Genomic DNA, 13,373 nt, shown 5'->3' on the forward strand with positions numbered 1-13,373 from the left:
AAAAAAAAAAAAAAAAAAAAAAAAAAAGAAAGCTTCCTAGCTTTCTGATTCCTTCTAAGTGAGATGTTTACAGAGTGTCTTTATGCTTTAATCTTACCAGTCACATGGGCATTTGATAAATATTACAAAATGCCATTTCAAGCAGTATGGCAAACTAGATAGTATGTGAAAAACCCTTCTGTTACAGCACACCTAAAATGCTGACAAAATTATTCAAAATCTATTTTATTAAAAAAAAAAATTATCCAGGAATTTGCTGGCAGCAAAGTAAGAGAATTATCATAGTGGGAAAGCTGACTTGCGGGGCCGGTGTTTAACTGAGAGTATTTGCCTTTCAAGAGATGTCTGGAGCTAGTAGCTTTAGAAACTAACAGGAGAAGAGAACAAGAAACAAATCTGCAGGTGAAGTTGGGTACAAGGTCTGACTGGAGAACCTTGCATACAGCCAGGATCCTGAAAGACCAAACTTCAGTGGATGAACTAGAAAGTGAAATTAGCCTCATGAGAGAATTGGCGAATACATGCCAGTCTCAGTCTTAGCTCAGTTGGAACAACAAAAACGTCTCTAAAAACTGCTTACCACAAGTCTGCATTTATTTATTTAAGTTGATATGTTAAAAATGGCAGAAAAACAAATGTTATCACACAATGGACTTTCTGATAACTAATAAAATATCAGTATGAGACCTGTATGGACCAAATATACCTTAGTGAAAATTTGGTTTAATGTGGTCTCGTTTTGGTAAAGCAAATCCCCCCCTGAGAATGTACTTTAAACCTTGGCCTCAAAAATTCCCTCAGATAAATTTCTAAGGACTAGATTTAACAATCAAGAATCACTCAAACATGGGAATAAGTAATCCCCCATAAGGAAGAGTCAGCAGAAACACAAAGACTGCAGATATGAGAGTGATCAAATAGAGAATATAAAATAAGTGTAATATATTTAATTAAATGGGGTGTCCTACAGTTTATTCTTATAGATTGGAACTAACCAATATCTATCGTAGACTTACAAATCAAACTTCAAAGCCTTAAAACTGTGAAACATCTTAAAGAAAAAATGATGAGAAAAAACCCCAAAAAACAAAAAACAACAGTAGATTGTAATCTTGAAACGAGACGCATACAGCTCACTTTTACCTAGACAATAATGATATTAAGAACTTTTAGCAAATACCAGATACTCTTAAATGACCTTTGTAAATGCAACCTAATTTAATCCTAACAAAAACCTTCAAGGTTAAGTACTATTATTTCCTCTTTATTAAAGAGTGAAGTAAGGTTTAGAGAAGTTATGTCATTTTCTTGACATCACATGATGTCAGTGACAGAGCTGAGATTGCACCCTGCCACACTGGTTCTCCCACACTTGGTTCTATCAATACACAGCCCAATTCTGTTCTCTGCTTACCACTTTGAAACTCAAGGAAATTAAAAAAACAAACAAAAAACCCTGATATCATATATTTACATGCTTGTCTGTTTTTCAAGGAAGTTTTCTATAAATGATTTAATTTGATTCTGTACACAATCCTGCCTTAAAAAAAACCCACACAGGCAACAGAGACATGTTATCTCCACTGAGTAATGAGTGAAGGGCACAGAGGAGAGATTTCCCACCGTCTCCAAAGTTCCTGCTCAAGACCTCCCGCTGCCATCACGCCATAGTCTACATTTAAGACCTGGTGGATTAGGCTGAATTTCATTGGTAGTACCTACCTGTTGTCACCTTCTCTGGAGTAAAAAACCGTGAAGGTTTGAATGTTCCCTTTTGCTTCTGCGGGTGGGCGCCAGCTGAGACGGACAAACCGACTGGAAACCAGGACAGGGACCACGTCTCTGGGAGCAGAAGGGAGGATGCTGGAGCTCGGGATAGCTAAGGAGGAAGGAGAAGAGGCTGTCAGAGGTGTTGGGACATGGGTAAGAAATGCACAGGAAGGCAAAGGAGACCCGTTAGCAAACATAGAATGGTACCTTCCCATAGATTGTAAAGGAAGGAACAAACGAGAAAGAAAAGAAACAGTAAGTGGAATCAAAGGTATTAGAGTGTATATGTTAATCCCAAACTCCTAATTTATCCCTCCTCCACCCCTACTATATATAAAATAGATAACCAACAAGGACCTACTGTATAGCATGGAGAACTATACTAAATATTTTGTAATAACCTATATGAGAAAAGAATCTGAATAAGAATATATATATATATATATCTGAATCAGTCTGCTGTACATCTGAAACTAACACAACACTGTAAACCAACTACACTTCAATTAAAAAAAAAAAGGCGGACTTCCCTGGTGGTGTAGTGGATAAGAATCTGCCTGCCAATGCAGGGGACACAGGGTTGATCCCTGGTCCAGGAAGATCCCGCATACCGCAGAGCAACTAAACCCGTGTGCCACAACTACTGAGCCTGTGCTCTAGAGCCTGCGAGCCACAACAACTGAGCCCGCATGCTGCAACTACTGAAGCCCACGCACCTAGAGCCCATGGTCCACAACAAGAGAAGCCACCGCAATGAGAAGCCCGCACACTGCAATGAAGAGTAGCCACTGCTCGTTGAAACTGGAGAAAGCCCACACACAGCAACAAAGACCCAACGCAGCCAAAAATAAATAAAATTAAACCTTTAAAATTAAAAAAAAAAGATGTATTCGAATTTCTTGGGGTTTATAAAAGATTGGCAAATTAATAACATATGATTCTACTGCATATTTGTCCAGTTTCTATTACTAAAGGGATCCATGACAATCAGGAAAAATATTGTTAGGGCATGAAACAGGGAAACAGACTCACAAGCTTTTTTTTTTTGCTGTACCGAGCTGCTTGTGGGATTTTAGTTCCCTGACCAGGGATCGAACCCAGGTCCAAGTCACTGAACGCGCCAAGTCCTAACCACTGGACCACCAGGGAATTCCCTACAAGTATTGATAAATGCTTCAGGTAACCAACTAGTTATTACAAAACCTTACTCCACTCAGACAGAGCCTATTTACACAGTTTTAGATACAATTTGAAGGACCTTGTTTTTATATTTTCAAAGATCAGAGAAAATTACAAGTAGCAAATTAAATGTTGATGAGAGATAAAAAGTAGCAGCAGTTCTCACGGACTACCTGCTAGTAGAAGAAATGACAAAAAAATTCCACCAGACATCAAGATGTACCATTGTACCATGCTTGTTTAGTATCATCATATTTATAGCCAAATTTAATGATTGTTATTTACAGGAATAATTGAATCATCCACAATGGAAAAATTGGTTTTTCAAACACCTGAGGCATTTATAATCTGTAACAGATGTTTGTAATAGATGTGTGTGTCTGTGTTTGTGTTTGTGAATTCATAATTTATATTTGCTGGATATCTCTATTTTATTTATTTTTATTTATTTATTTATTTATTTATTTTTTTTGCAGTATGCAGGCCTCTCACTGTTGTGGCCTCTCCTGTTGCAGCGCACATGCTCCGGACGCGCAGGCTCAGCAGCCATGGCTCACGGGCCCAGCCGCTCTGCGTCATGTGGGATCTTCCCGGACCGGGGCACAAACCCGGTTCCCCTGCATCGGCGGTGGACTCTCAACCATTGCGCCACCAGGGAAGCCCTCTATTTTATTCTTATTTGTTCAAGTTCCCAAGTCTAAAGAACATGTATTTTATTTTGACAGGTGATTCCTAGCCCCAAAGCAGAAGTACCCATGTATCTACATTTAGTCTTCAAACTGGCTTTTGTGGGCCATTTTCTCTAGTTTCTTACTGAAGTTCAGTCTCCAGTCTTGCATTTACTTTCTCCAGGGGCTGGCTGAGTGGGCATTCCTACTCCTGTTAGCTGGAAAATCCATTTGGGGGGCGGGGGGAATACCGCATTTCCCAATGGTTCCAGAAACTATCAGTTTACAATACATACCAGTTAGAACCAGAAACAGAGTTTCTCAAGAACTGCAAAAAGCTTTCAAAGTTATTTCTGGCTCCATAGATTCTTAGCCAACTTCTTTGTAGATACAATTTCCCTTCCTTTCTTTCTTTTTTTTAAAAAAAAATTATTGGGTATAGTTGATTTACAATGTTGTATTAATTCAGGTGTACAGCAAAGTGAATCAGTTATACATGTACATACATCCACTCTTAAGATTCTTTTCCCATATAGGTCATTACAGAGTATTGAGTAGAGTTCCCTGTGCCATACAGTAGGTCCTCATTAGTTATCTATTTTATATATAGTAGTGTATGTGTCAATCCCCAATCTTCCAGTTTATCCCTCCCCTTGCTTTCTTGACCAGCACAGTATTTGAAATAAAAGGAAGACTGATGGTGAGCTAGTCGATCTTTTATGGCAGGGTACTAAGCGGACCAGGAGAGACTGATGCCTGGATAGGGAGCATCTCTCTCAAAAATATGGGTGATATTAAGCCTCTTGACAAAAACCTTCGCTTCCACACACCATGGACAGCTCAAACTAGCACACAGAAGTGAATTTATCCTCTCCCTGCCCCTTCACTGACCCCCTCAGCCTGCTTCTCTTCCTGGGCTGCTTAACTCAGTTGTCTACACTTTCTTCTCAAATCTACAGCTTAGAACCCTGAAAGGTATCCCCTATTTCCGACTCACCCTCACTCACGCCTTTGAGGATTCCCCTTCCTGGACACCTGCTACATCTACTCTCTCTTTTTTTTTTTTTTTTTTTTTCTTGCGTTATGTGGGCCTCTCACTGTCGTGGCCTCTCCCATTTGCGGAGCACAGGCTCCGGACGCGCAGGCTCAGCGGCCATGGCTCACGGGCCCAGCCGCTCCGCGGCACGTGGGATCTTCCCGAAACGGGGCACGAACCCGCGTCTCCTGCATCGGCAGGCGGACTCTCAAGCACTGCGCCACCAGGGAAGCCCTACATCTACTCTCTCTTATCTCCACGTCCACACTCCTATCCGCGCTGTCGCTGTCAATCTCTCTCAACAGACTCACCACAACTGTCTTCCAGCTCCTCTGCTTTCCTTCCACTCACCTCCCTCAAATGTATTCTCTGTACCGCATCCAGAATCAACGTGTCAAAAGACACACCTGCTCATATCGCTCTACTATTTCTCCTCGGTGTCTGCTCTTTACCTCAGAGAAACTCCAAACTTCTCAATCTGCCTGTTGGCCTTGTTCCTGTATACCACTTTTCTTGGTTTGGCTTCCCCCATCAAGAGGCCCTAAGAAGCGGATTTAAGTGCACATACTTTATTTGGAAGGTGATCACAGGAAAGACCAGTGGGGACTTGGGAAGAGAGACCGGGCAGGGAATGAAGGCTAGAAAGAGTGAGTTATCTGACTGGTTGTCATTCAGGGTAACTGAAGGGCAACCTTACTGGAGACTCTGGGAGACAATGCAGCACAGGACTCTAGAGAAGTACGTCCCTGAGGGAAGCATGTTGGGGGATTTATCTACCCACTCTTCCTCCACCAGAGGCTGAGCATAATCCCAGGGAAATAACCTTCCTGCACAATAGCCTCGTGTGTTCTGCTGCCAGAAAAATAACAGCTTTGGGCAGAGGCTTGCATGTGTCCATATCAGCTCTACTCATTCAGCACATATTCACAGAGTGCCTATCCTATGCCAGCCCTTCTTCTAGCGCAGAGGAGACGAGGCCATTGTTCTCATGGGACTCACATGATGTGCCCTGGCTTTTTGATGCTTACACTGAACATGCTCTCTCCAGGCTGAACCCCTGGCAGTTCCCCAGGGCCTTTGCACGGGCAGTTCCCACTCAAGCCCATCTCATTCACTTAAATCCTACTTTCCTTTTTAATTAGTTTAGATGGGTTTCCTCTGTAAAGACTGATTCAAAGTTTTTGTCAAATAGCTAACAGACATATAGTTAATATCTATAATAAAAAAGAATGTCTGAAAATCAATAAAATAATGAATAACTTTGTTTAAAAATAGGGTTCAACCTGACAATAATAAAAGAAATGTACATTTAAACAAAATCTAAAAAAAAAAAAAATCTGTCAGAATAAACTATTTAAAAATCTGTCAGGGACTTCCCTGGTGGCACAGTGGATGAGAATCCACCTGCCAATGCAGGGGACACAGGTTCGATCCCTGGTCTGGGAAGATGCCACATGCTGCGGAGCAACAAAGCCCGTGCACCACAACTACTGAGCCTGTGCTCTAGAGCCCGCGAGCCACAACTACTGAAGCCCGCATGCCTAGAGCTCTGCTCCGCAACAAGAGAAGCCACCGCAATGAGAAGCCCGTGCACCGCAACGAAGAGTAGCCCCCGCTCACCACAATGAGAGAAAGCCCACGTGCAGCAATGAAGACCCAACACAGCCATAAATAAATAAATTAATTAAACTTTTTTTAAAAAAGCTTTAAAAAAAATCTGTCAGATTAGCACGACTCTAAAGACATTGATATAAAACTTTGGCTAGGGTATAGCACCTTCATGTTATCAGCTGAAGTTTGTAAGAGTACAATCTTTTTTAGAAGTCAATTTGGCAAAATACTTTAAAATGAAAAATATTCATACCATTTGACCAAACATTCTCAGGCCTGTAAATTTATCACTTCAAAAATAGCAAATACCCCCTTTATCAATGAATCCATGTTAAAATAACAGATAGCATGTTTTCTCAAAATGTAATACCTATACATCTCACCACTTTAAAGAAAATGGGATCCTTTCATTTTTTTTTTTTTTTTTTTTTTTTTTTTTTTTAACAAAAGATTTTTTAAAAACAAAATGTGAACAATGATGGCTTGGAAAAATCTTTTGAGAATTTTCAAGAAGTTAGAAAGCTAAGTTTTCAAAGAACAGGAAAGAAACTTTCAAATCCTCTTCCGCCAAGAGCACTCTGCTTATAGATGGCACCACGTCAAAAATGAGTTGGTTTCTCCACCCATCCAGGGGCTGCCAACAAGGAGGGTGATGGGGGTCCACACAGATGCTTTTTGCTCCAGGCTTCCAAAGTGTCTTCTCACAGAGCTAGTCTAGACTCGATTTATCAGACAAAGCTCAGGAGAGAATTAATCATGGACTCCTTACCTCAATTTCAACAGTCGTTATATGAAAAGGAAGGGACACATTTTTAACAAAGGAACGGCTTCTTACTTTATACAAGAGAAATCGTTTTGTTCTTACTAATCCTTCATGCTTTCTCTCAACGGTAACTTGTCATCACATAAGGTCTCAATAAAGAACCAATCAGGACTTCTTTTCTTTGCTCTTGGAGCCCTAATCTCCAGTCTGGCCCTAATCTCCCGGGCCCATTACTGTTGTCATGGTTACAGCTTCTTTATCTATTGTCATGGAGAAGAATTTGCCACAGTATAACATAGTTTTTTGGTTTTTCTTTTAAAAATATTTGATCATAGCAACATCCGGAAAAGGAGGTGATTTCTTAAGATAATGTAAATCCAAAGAATAGATAGTTTTGAAACTCAACACCAATAATAATATTTTTGTGATGTCATTGCAAAATCACTGATAACAATTACAATACTGGGTTAATTTTTCTGTAGAGCTACATTCCCTCTAGATACCAGAGACACTTTCTTTCTGTTGGATTTTTGATATACAGTGTTTATGGACATTAATTTTTCTCTGAGCTTATTAACAATGCCTGACCTCCAATCCCTGTGAGACATATGAAAGATGATAAGACATATTCATAAAAACACAAAAATATTTAATTTGCATTAAACATCATACAACCAACTCTGTTACTCCCCATGTCTATTTTTATTTTATAGAACTAAAATACTATAGTTCTATTTTTATTTTATAGAACTAAAATACTATAAATGTAGCCACCAGATCAGCCAGATGCTTTATTTATTGCATCTTTTTATTAGCTGGCAGATTTGATAAAAATAAAATATAAACAGAGAACATTAGTGAAATGATAGGCTCATCTAACTGTGCTAAGGCCAAACATCTATGTCTTTTCCTTTTGGACTTTTTTCTTGTTGTTATTCCTTTGACACCAAACTCTAGCTTTTAATTGTCTAAATGGAGAAGTAGATAACATTTAAATTGTAGTTTGGAGTGTTTAGAGTTCACAAAGTAATTTCACAAGTTTACTGAAAAAAGTTTGGCTGTATATGGTTGAAAATGACAAAGACTAACATTCTTTTTCTAAAGTTCCACATTATTTTCAAAAATCAAAGAATCATGGCTTTTGAGCTAGTGAATTACAAATTTTAAAAAATCTAAGAAATGTGGACTAAAAAACATAGTGATTTGAAACCATTTTTCAATTTTGGTTAGCATGAGATAGCAATGAATGAACTGTACAATATCTCATTAAACCTAAATATTTACATGAAATAACTTACTGGATTAGTATCTAAAAACAAGTAACCATTATTTATTGAATGTCTATAATCTCCTATGGTTATTCTTGAAGTGAAGAATTAATTATTTTTAAACCATGAATTTTTTCTTGGGAGAGCCTGGAACTAATTTGAAGACATAAGTTATATGCATGTAAGACAATTACAAAGTTTGAGACAGTCTCTTACTTACAAATGTGTTCCGTTCTAAGTGTTTTGGCAGGATGGTTGTTTAGAAATCAGAACACACTTTCTCACTAAACCATTTCTATTCTGTTCCCAGAAACCTATTTAATTCATCATTTTATAAACTATCCATAGTAAGAGTGCTATGGAGTTGGATCATACATGTATGAATTTTCTTTGGTAAATCAATGCATGTAACCAATAATTAATCCATTCAATATTCATGGATGGATGAGGACATGTAAGGCAAGGTGTGAAGGCCTGTGTTAATCCATTTCCCAATTCCAGGGAGGAAGGCCAGCTCGGGAATTCTCCCTGCCCCTGCTTCACCCTCAAGGACCTATCTCCCCCCACCTCCAATATGGCTCCTCCCATCCCAGTCTACTGTCTCAGTTGTCTTGGGCGGCGTTAAGCCTGATAAAGGATCCAGTTGAAGGTCTCTGGGGTTGAGAAGCTAGCCTTGAGGAGTTTCGAAAGCCTTCAGTTGCAGGCCTGGTTCCTTGCTACCTCTCAGCTCTCCAAGCTGAACCTGCTGGGTTCCATGAGAACCTCATGCTTTTACCTCGGCTACTTCCGTGTGCTGAACCTGAGCTGGATGGAATTCCTCCCTCCAACTGCTTTGCTGCTCTGACCTTGGCTTCTTGAGTTCAGCCTAGGAGTCACCTCACTGATCCCCATCCTGGCTGAGGTGCCTCTGTTGAGCTTTCACACAAGAAGAGTAAGCATCCCCTCAGGACACGTCCTACACTGCACTGTTGTGGTCTAGTCACTTTTTTGTTTCCTATCCCAAAGGATATGCTTTGTAAGAGTAGGTACCAAGTCTAAACGGTTCACCACAGTTTAATCCCCAAATCCAGTGCACTGTATTTAGTCACATCCTAGGCATCCAATGCATTCTTGCAGTTGTTAGCTAAATGAAAGGCTTTGCAAACTTGTGAAATTATGATGTTTAGACTTTGATTAGAAAATTTCATTTTGCCACCATGAAAAATGGGTATTTGAGATTAGGTACTGGAAGGGGACTGAGCTATCACTGCAAGCTGGTTATGCTAATCATTATTACTCTGCTAATAAATTACAAAGTGGAGTGAAAAACTGAACTCAGAGGGAGGTTTCCAGGGAATGTAGGCTAATGGTAAGAATATTTCATTTTGGATCAAATAGGGGAAAATGTTTCCGAAATCCAACTATGTACCAAACAATGTAAAACATGCATTCATATAGGAATGTTTCTAAGAGCAATAACATTTTATTAAGGAGCAGAAAAGAAGCCTGGAAAACTGCTTTGGCCTGACCTGTGCAGCCCTGACCTGGGGATCTGTTATAAGAAGTCTGATGCTTATCCCAGGACCACACATCAAAGAGAATTGCAAGGCTAAGGCAGTATACTAAGAAAAATTACCTATGGCCACACAAAGAGGTAAGAAGAAAAACAAATTCTGGAAAGTATTATCATTTTAGCAGAGATAACTACAGCTCTCAGAGTTTAAAGTCTTTTCAAAAGACAAAATGAGAAGAAAAAAATAATATCTGGAGAACTGGTCAACCATCACATGTGTGAATGAATGTGTTTACAATCTGTACATTGTATATATGTAAATGCATATGTTGTATGCTTTTAATGCTTTCTTTATTTTCACTTTATTTAGGGAAATACCTTTTAAAGAGTTTATCCAAAATGGAGCAAGAGTCACAAGCAGTTTGTGGAGGTGGTTAATCTATCAGTTATGTAAACAAATGGTTTTGACTAGAAAACTGCAATTAAATAGACAAGATGTTGGATCCCTGCTCTGATACTCTGTGACTATGTGACTTGAGAAGTTATTTAGCTTCTTTGAAGATTATTTTCCATGTTTATTTATTTATTTATTTATTTATTTTTTTGCGGTACGCGGGCCTCTCACTACTAGCAGTGGCCTCTACCGTTGCCAAGCACAGGCTCCGGACGCACAGGCTCAGCGGCCATGGTTCACGGGCCCAGCCGCTCCGCAGCGTGTGGGATCTTCCCAGAACGGGGCACGAACCCGCGTCCCCTGCATCGGCAGGTGAACTCTCGACCGCTGCGCCACCAAGGAAGCCCTATTTTCCACGTTTAAAACTGATCCAAAATCTTTAACATGCAGGGCTGAGTGATGACGAGAGATGCACTTTAAGGGCTGCTCACACTCCCTAGTTTATGATTTGTACTCAGTAAATGGTATTTTTTATTTCTCTATCTTTAGATCCAGGGAGCAAAAAGTCTGTTTGTGCTGGCCCAATGTCAAGTTGTCAGGCTGGAAATCTAGACACCCTACTGGAAAGGCTTTAAGAAGGATGATTTGGGCTCTGATAGGTCAAGTGAGTTGGGGATAAGTCTGCTTCCTATATCCAAGGACAGGACTTGGTCCCCTCCATCTCTGTGCCTATTTCCCTTAACAGGTAGCAGAGAAAAATTCATCCTTTGTTTTCCCTTTTTATCATCGCACATGTCTCCTCCTACAAGAGTTTACTTCATTTCAGGTCTTCTTTCCTTCTCTGTATTTTCTTACTAATCACTGTAGCCTTTCCAGCTGTCACTATTCCAGGGCTTTACGAGGCCATCTTTAATCATCTCTCCCATCAATGTCTCTCCCTGGCATATTTCACCAAATGCAGGAGAGCTACACTTCTACCCAATCCCCAGCTCCCTTTGCTTCCATCCTTTCCCCTGAGTTTACGTCACTGAATTCCTAGTCATTGTTTACCCCTTCTCCACGCCCAGCGACCCCAAAAGTGCGATTTCAATCATTCGCCTGTCACCAGAGCTTCCTCTAGGGATAAACACTGACAAGTGACACCTCTCCTCCCATCTCTCATGTGCTTTTATGATCATTCACCTCAACCCAACCATATGGTGCTTTGTCCCGACTGCCATGCAATCCTCTTCTCCGGCCATGGAGAACATCTAAAGAACACAAATCAGATACCTCTAAAGCTACAAATCAACATGGCAGGCTTTAAGAAGCGGTGCTTTTCCATGCAATTTCCTTTGGTAATAAGACACTACCAATGTAAAATAGCTGACAGTCTGCGTTGTTAAGGGAAAAAAAAGAACTGATTCCGTGCTCGAGCATTTTAATTTTTGTTGTTGTTGTTGTTACGTAACTGAATTCTTCCAGTAAGAAATTCAAGAAAAAGTAAGTTGAAGATAATGCAGATTACGTAAGAACTAAAGGTTTAAGCTGCTCTCTTTAGTAGCGTAGGTACTTTTAACAACTGCTTTTACTGTTTCGGAATAACAAGTGACAAAAGGAAAAAAAAAACCTCCAATTTGATGGTCCAATGAGTTCTACTAACGGCAAACTTCCAACTCGGTCCATGGGATTTAAAATTTATTTATTTTCTTTCTTTATTTTTGGCTGCATTGGGTCTTCGTAGCTGAGCACGGGCTTTCTCTAGTTGCAGGGAGCAGGGGCTACTCTTCGTTGCGGTGCACGGCCTTCTCATTGTGGTGGCTTTTCATTGCAGAGCACAGGCTCTAGGTGCGCGGGCTTCAGCAGTTGTGGCGCATGGGCTCAGTAGTTGTGGCTCGCAGGCTCTAGAGCACAGGCTCAGTAGTTGTGGCGCATGGGCTTAGTTGCTCCGTGGCATGTGGGATCTTCCCGGACCAGCGCTCAAACCCATGTCCCCTGCATTGGCAGGCGGATTCTTAACCACTGAGCCACCAGGAAAGCCCCAGTCCATGGGATTTAAAATAGACTTCTAAATTATTTATTTAAGGGTACTGTGTAAGTATAGCTGTGGAAATGCTCACTGCCAGGATGGGCTGCTTTCAATGTTCTGAAGTGTCTTTGAGAGTCATAATTTCAGACTGACAGGTTCACCAAACGCCATGCCTCCTACAGACAGGATGAGAACGAGTGTGAGGAGACTGAAGGCTGGGGGCACTGGCAAGATGTGGAGGTTTATTGAGAATCTGTGTGCCGTACACTTGACTCTAACCCCTAACTATTCACCCTTAAATTTTATAGCTACCAAAACAAATTAAAGGGAAATAAAAATAAAATGAATAAAGGAGGATATAAAGCAAAGATAAATTATTACTTATTTCGATTAAGTTTAAACAAGCAGAATATTATATCACTGCTATAAAGTGATATACAAAACAACAGGGGGCAGAGAATGTGTATGAATGATGTTTCCTTAGATCCCTGTTTCTTTTTGAATGTGTCCTTCTAAGCCTATATACAGCTGAGAGAGACAGACAGACCAATTCTATTACAGTCCCCTCTCTGGGAAGTAAGATGGTGAGCATGGAGAATTTGCAACCACAGATGAGTGCTTACTCATGTAAGCTCATCCTGTCTCTTTTTTAATATACTGCAGTGAGGGAAATGATAGTAAAACTGTAAACCATAAAAGAGGCTTATTGGTCTGAACCTAGCATTCATTCTTCAAATCTATTAAGTAGGCGAACAAAAGGAATAACTACCAGAGATGATTGATTAAGTAATAAAAACACATTAGATAATCTTAAATTGTGGATGTGCATCAAATGCCAGTATTCTCCTTGGTCACTCTAAATAGAACAATATTAATTCCTACAGAAAAGATGGATCTTTTAAAAAGTCTTGTTAGAATTTTTTTTAATCATTCAATATGTTGATTTGCCTAAAGACCCAAATCAATTTGAATTATTGAGGGTAAAATTATCCAATAATTCAAAATATAACATAAGGCATGTGAAATTCTGAAATATAAGACACAGTGTTCATCTACCATAACAAAGGTATCTATTTTTTTTTTTTTTTTTTTTTTTTTTTTTTAAAGGTTTTTTTTTTTTTTTTTTTTTTTTTTTTTTTTTTTGCGATATGCGGGCCTCTCACTGTCGTGGCCTTTCCCGTTGC

General features: G+C 39.8%; 1 protein-coding gene across 1 annotated transcript in view; it reads right to left on the reverse strand.

Annotated features, from left to right (window-relative positions):
• The window catches only part of DCC (DCC netrin 1 receptor), a 1,189,680-nt gene that overhangs the window by 388,765 nt on the left and 787,542 nt on the right, over positions 1 to 13,373 (reverse strand). Inside the window, 1 exon segment of the mRNA XM_007471661.1 lies at positions 1,723 to 1,879. Within this exon segment, the coding sequence (XP_007471723.1) occupies positions 1,723 to 1,879 (157 nt within the window).

The sequence above is a fragment of the Lipotes vexillifer genome, unplaced genomic scaffold, assembly GCF_000442215.2.
Source record: "Lipotes vexillifer unplaced genomic scaffold, Lipotes_vexillifer_v1.1 scaffold195, whole genome shotgun sequence".
In the NCBI taxonomy this organism is placed as follows: Eukaryota; Metazoa; Chordata; class Mammalia; order Artiodactyla; family Lipotidae; genus Lipotes; species Lipotes vexillifer.